Raw genomic sequence first — 3,986 nt, 5'->3', positions numbered from 1 at the left:
GAATTCACCCAGACTCATGTCCATTGAGTCAGTGATGCCATCCAGCCATCTCATCCTCTGCCGTCCCCTTCTCCTCCTGTCCCCAATCCCTCCCAGCATCAGAGTCTTTTCCAATGAGTCAACTCTTCGCATGAGGTGGCCAAAGTACTGGAGTTTCAGCTTTATCATCATTCCTTCCAAAGAAATCCCAGGGCTGATCTCCTTCAGAATGGACTGGTTGGATCTCCTTGCAGTTCAAGGGACTCTCAAGAGTCTTCTCCAACACCACAGTTAAAAACCATCAATTCTTCGGCACTCAGCTTTCTTCATAGTCCAACTCTCACATCCATACATGACCACAGGAAAAACCATAGCCTTGACTAGATGAGCCTTTGTTGGTAAAGTAGGCTGCAGTCCACAAGGTCACTAAGAGTCGGACACAACTGAGCGACTTCACTTTCACTTTTCACTTTCATGCATTGGAGAAGGAAATGGCAACCCACTCCAGAGTTCTTGCCTGGAGAATCCCAGGGATGGGGGAGCCTGATGGGCTGCCGTCTATGGGGTCGCATAGAGTTGGACACGACTGAAGCAACTTAGCAGCAGCAGCAGCAGCAATTATACTATGTAGCTCAGCTGGTAAAGAATCCACCTGCAATGAGGGAGACCTGGGTTTGATCCCTGGGTTGGAAAGATGCCCTGGAGAAGGGAAAGTCTACCCACTCCACTATCCTGGCCTGGAGAATTCCATGGACTGTATAGTCCATGGTGTCACAAAGAGTTGGACATGACTGAGTGACTTTAACTTTCACTTTCAGTGACACTATGTCACCCTCATATTCCCTGATTTCATCATCTGTAAACCAGTCTCCTATTTCCAGAGGGGGAAAAAGTTTAAATGCTAAAGAAAAACACCAAGAGATTAAAAAAAATTTCATAAAAGTCATAGTAAGAGACCGTGAGGAAAGGAAATTATGCAAATAGTAAGGAAAGATAGAAGATCTACTCTACAAAACGTGGAAACAAATTAAGAGGAGATTCAAATTTCTTTCAACATGGGGAGAAAGAAATAAGATAAGAAGATTGTCAATAAAATTATTATTATTAAAACCAGAACCTTCCTACTTTGTGATTAACTACAGAGACAGTATTTCTAATCAAAGCTACCTACAACTCAGAATTTTTCTCACAGCGAATTTCACATCTTTATTTCTCAAGCTATAGATTAAAGGGTTCATCATGGCAACCACATTGGTATAAAAGACAGAGGAAATTTTTCTCTCATCCAGAGACCCAACAGAAGATGGTTTGAGATACATAAATGCACATGATCCAAAGAAAAGAGAAATAGCAATGATGTGGGAACTGCAGGTGCTAAAGGCCTTGGACCTGCCCTCTGTGGACTTGATGTGGAGGATACTAGAGAGGATGAAGCCATAAGAGACAAATATGGTGAGACTGGGCACAATGATGTTGATGCCTCCCACAATGAAAACTACCAGCTCATTGATGTAGGTACTTGTGCAGGAAAGCTCAAGCAGAGGGAGGATGTCACAGAAATAATGGTTGATGGTGTTTGCATCACAGAAGGTCAGTCTCAGCATGCATCCAGTGTGAGCCATGGCACCAGAAAATGCCATCAAGTAGGAACCAAACATAAGGCTGGAACACACTTTAGGGGACATGGCAACATTATACAAAAGTGGGTTACAGATGGCCACATAGCGGTCATAGGCCATTGATGTCAGCACATAGCATTCAGAAATGACAAAAAAACAGAAAAAGTAGAGCTGGGTCATGCATCCCATGTAAGAAATAATATTCTTCTTTGATGTGAAGTTAATCAGCATTTTGGGTGTAAACACAGAAGAATAACATAGATCTATGAAAGACAAGTTAAAGAGGAAAAAATACATGGGGGAATGTAGATGTGAATTTAGAACAATTAGATTTAGCAATCCCAAATTTCCCATCACAGTCACCATGTACATTCCTAGAAAGAAGATGAACAGGGGGAGATGGAGATCTGGTTGGTCTGTTAATCCCAACAGAATGAATTCAGTCACAAAAGAGTCATTTCCAGGAGCCATTCTTCTCTAAGGGAATCTGTGGACACAAGAGAAAGGGTTCCATTAGAGAACAACTCAGCCCTTGCCACAGTGTCTCATCTACAAGGGAGGGTAAACACTGGGAATGTCAGAGACTAGTCCTACCTGGTCCCACAGAATCTGCCTTTACCTTTATCAGGATAGAGTTTTGCAGACTTGTATAAGCTAAACATAGCAAAGGAAATCACAAACATCAGAGTCAAGGCCAGTGCTGTTACATGCAAATATAACTGCTGGAAAAACAAAGGGCAAGAAGGATAGATCAAGACAGAACCACCTCATGTCTATAAGCATTCTGTGATGACCCTCTAACAGATTTCTCTGCCAATTTCACCTGTGTCTCAGATCTGCACAAAATGAGAAAGAATGGGCATATATTCGGTCCTTATACTTTCATCTAAGCAGGGAATAAGTTTATAAATTAAATTCAGAAACTCACCCTCCTTAGTTCAGAAAACCTCAGGGCTGGCTCCCTTATCCTTGGTTTTTACCCAGTTGGGATTGGAAATGCAATTTCAGGTTCCTGAGCCTTGAGTTCTTTGATTCTGAGAAGCTGGCCAAGACATATGTCTGAGAAGCCTTTCTGAACTATTATAACTTCTGATAATTATTTCAGTCCTTTCAAGCAGCAGAGAAAATAAAGCCTTTTATTATCATACTTGCTACTTGATTAGACACAGAAAATTTAATGTGAGAGTCCTGATGTAATACACTTGGTTAAAAACAGGCTAGAAGCTTGCTGACTCTTTTCCCCAGGGTATAGATTTGTATAAAAGGGAATAAGGAAATTATATATCTTGGATTGTGATCAGTCTTTAGTTCCTTAGGGACTCAATCTTTCACTCCTTTTCATTTTAGGTATTATACATCCCTCAATGCAGATCCAAAGTAAATTCCCATTTCCTCATTACATCTACCTCTGAAGGGAAAGCTACTACATTGTTTTATTCCCTTTCATTTCCCAAATGGATATACTTTGTGTAAGGTTCCTATTTCTAGGTTTCCTTATTTCTTTATCTGAAATTTTTCAAGAGTGTTCTTCTCTCTCTTAAATATCTCTAAAAAAAAATTGCAATGTGATATATTCCTTCACCGAGAAGGCAACGGCACCCCACTCCAGTACTCTTGCCTGGAAAATCCCATGGATGGAGGAGCCTGGTAGGCTGCAGTCCATGGGGTCGCTAAGAGTCGGACACAACTGAGAGACTTCACTTTCACTTTTCACTTTCATGCATTGGAGAAGGAAATGGCAACCCACTCCAGTGTTCTTGCCTGGAGAACCCCAGGGACGGGGGAGCCTGGTAGCCTACTGTCTATGGGGTCACACAGAGTCGGACACGACTGAAGTGACTTAGCATAGCATAGCATATTCCTTCTATGAGGCTTTCCCAGTGGCTCATGGTAAAGAATTCACCTGCCAATGCAAGAGATACAGATTTGATCCCTTGGTTGGGATGATACCCTGGAGAAGGAATGGCAAACCACTTCAGTATTTTTTGCCTGGAAATTTCATGGACAGAGGAGCTGGTGGGGAGAGTCCATGGTGTTGCAAAGAGTTACAGACTTAGCGACTAAGCAACAACATGTTCCTTCTTTAATTTATACTTTTAAAAAATTTACTTGAAATTTCCGCTTGATTCTCCTGCTGAGCCATTTTCTGTAACATTTCAGTAACCGAGGTTATCAATTTATTCTTGTCATAGAAAAGAGTAGAAGCTATGGAGTTAGAGTATTGTGAATATTAATTTCCTACTTACAAACTATAATTCTATGGACAAGTTACTTAATTTTTCTGTTCAATGTGGGAAAATAGGGGTGGTAAAATAGCATCTCTTTCTTTGGGCTACTGTGTTAATCAAATGAAAAAATCCTAAGTAAACTGGTTGAGAAAGTGCCTTT

General features: G+C 41.1%; 1 protein-coding gene across 1 annotated transcript; it reads right to left on the bottom strand.

Moving 5' to 3' along the window:
- Positions 1-1,142: 1,142 nt before the first annotated feature.
- On the bottom strand, positions 1,143-2,069 carry LOC113886186 (olfactory receptor 8B3-like). Its single transcript, XM_027532187.1, has one exon. The coding sequence runs from the start codon at positions 2,067-2,069 to the stop codon at positions 1,143-1,145; it is 927 nt and encodes a 308-aa protein (XP_027387988.1).
- Positions 2,070-3,986: the final 1,917 nt, after the last annotated feature.

Source organism: Bos indicus x Bos taurus, chromosome 29 (assembly GCF_003369695.1).
Source record: "Bos indicus x Bos taurus breed Angus x Brahman F1 hybrid chromosome 29, Bos_hybrid_MaternalHap_v2.0, whole genome shotgun sequence".
Lineage (NCBI taxonomy): Eukaryota > Metazoa > Chordata > Mammalia > Artiodactyla > Bovidae > Bos > Bos indicus x Bos taurus.
The sequence above is the reverse complement of the archived record's forward strand: the minus strand, read 5'-3'. Positions and strand labels throughout refer to the sequence as shown.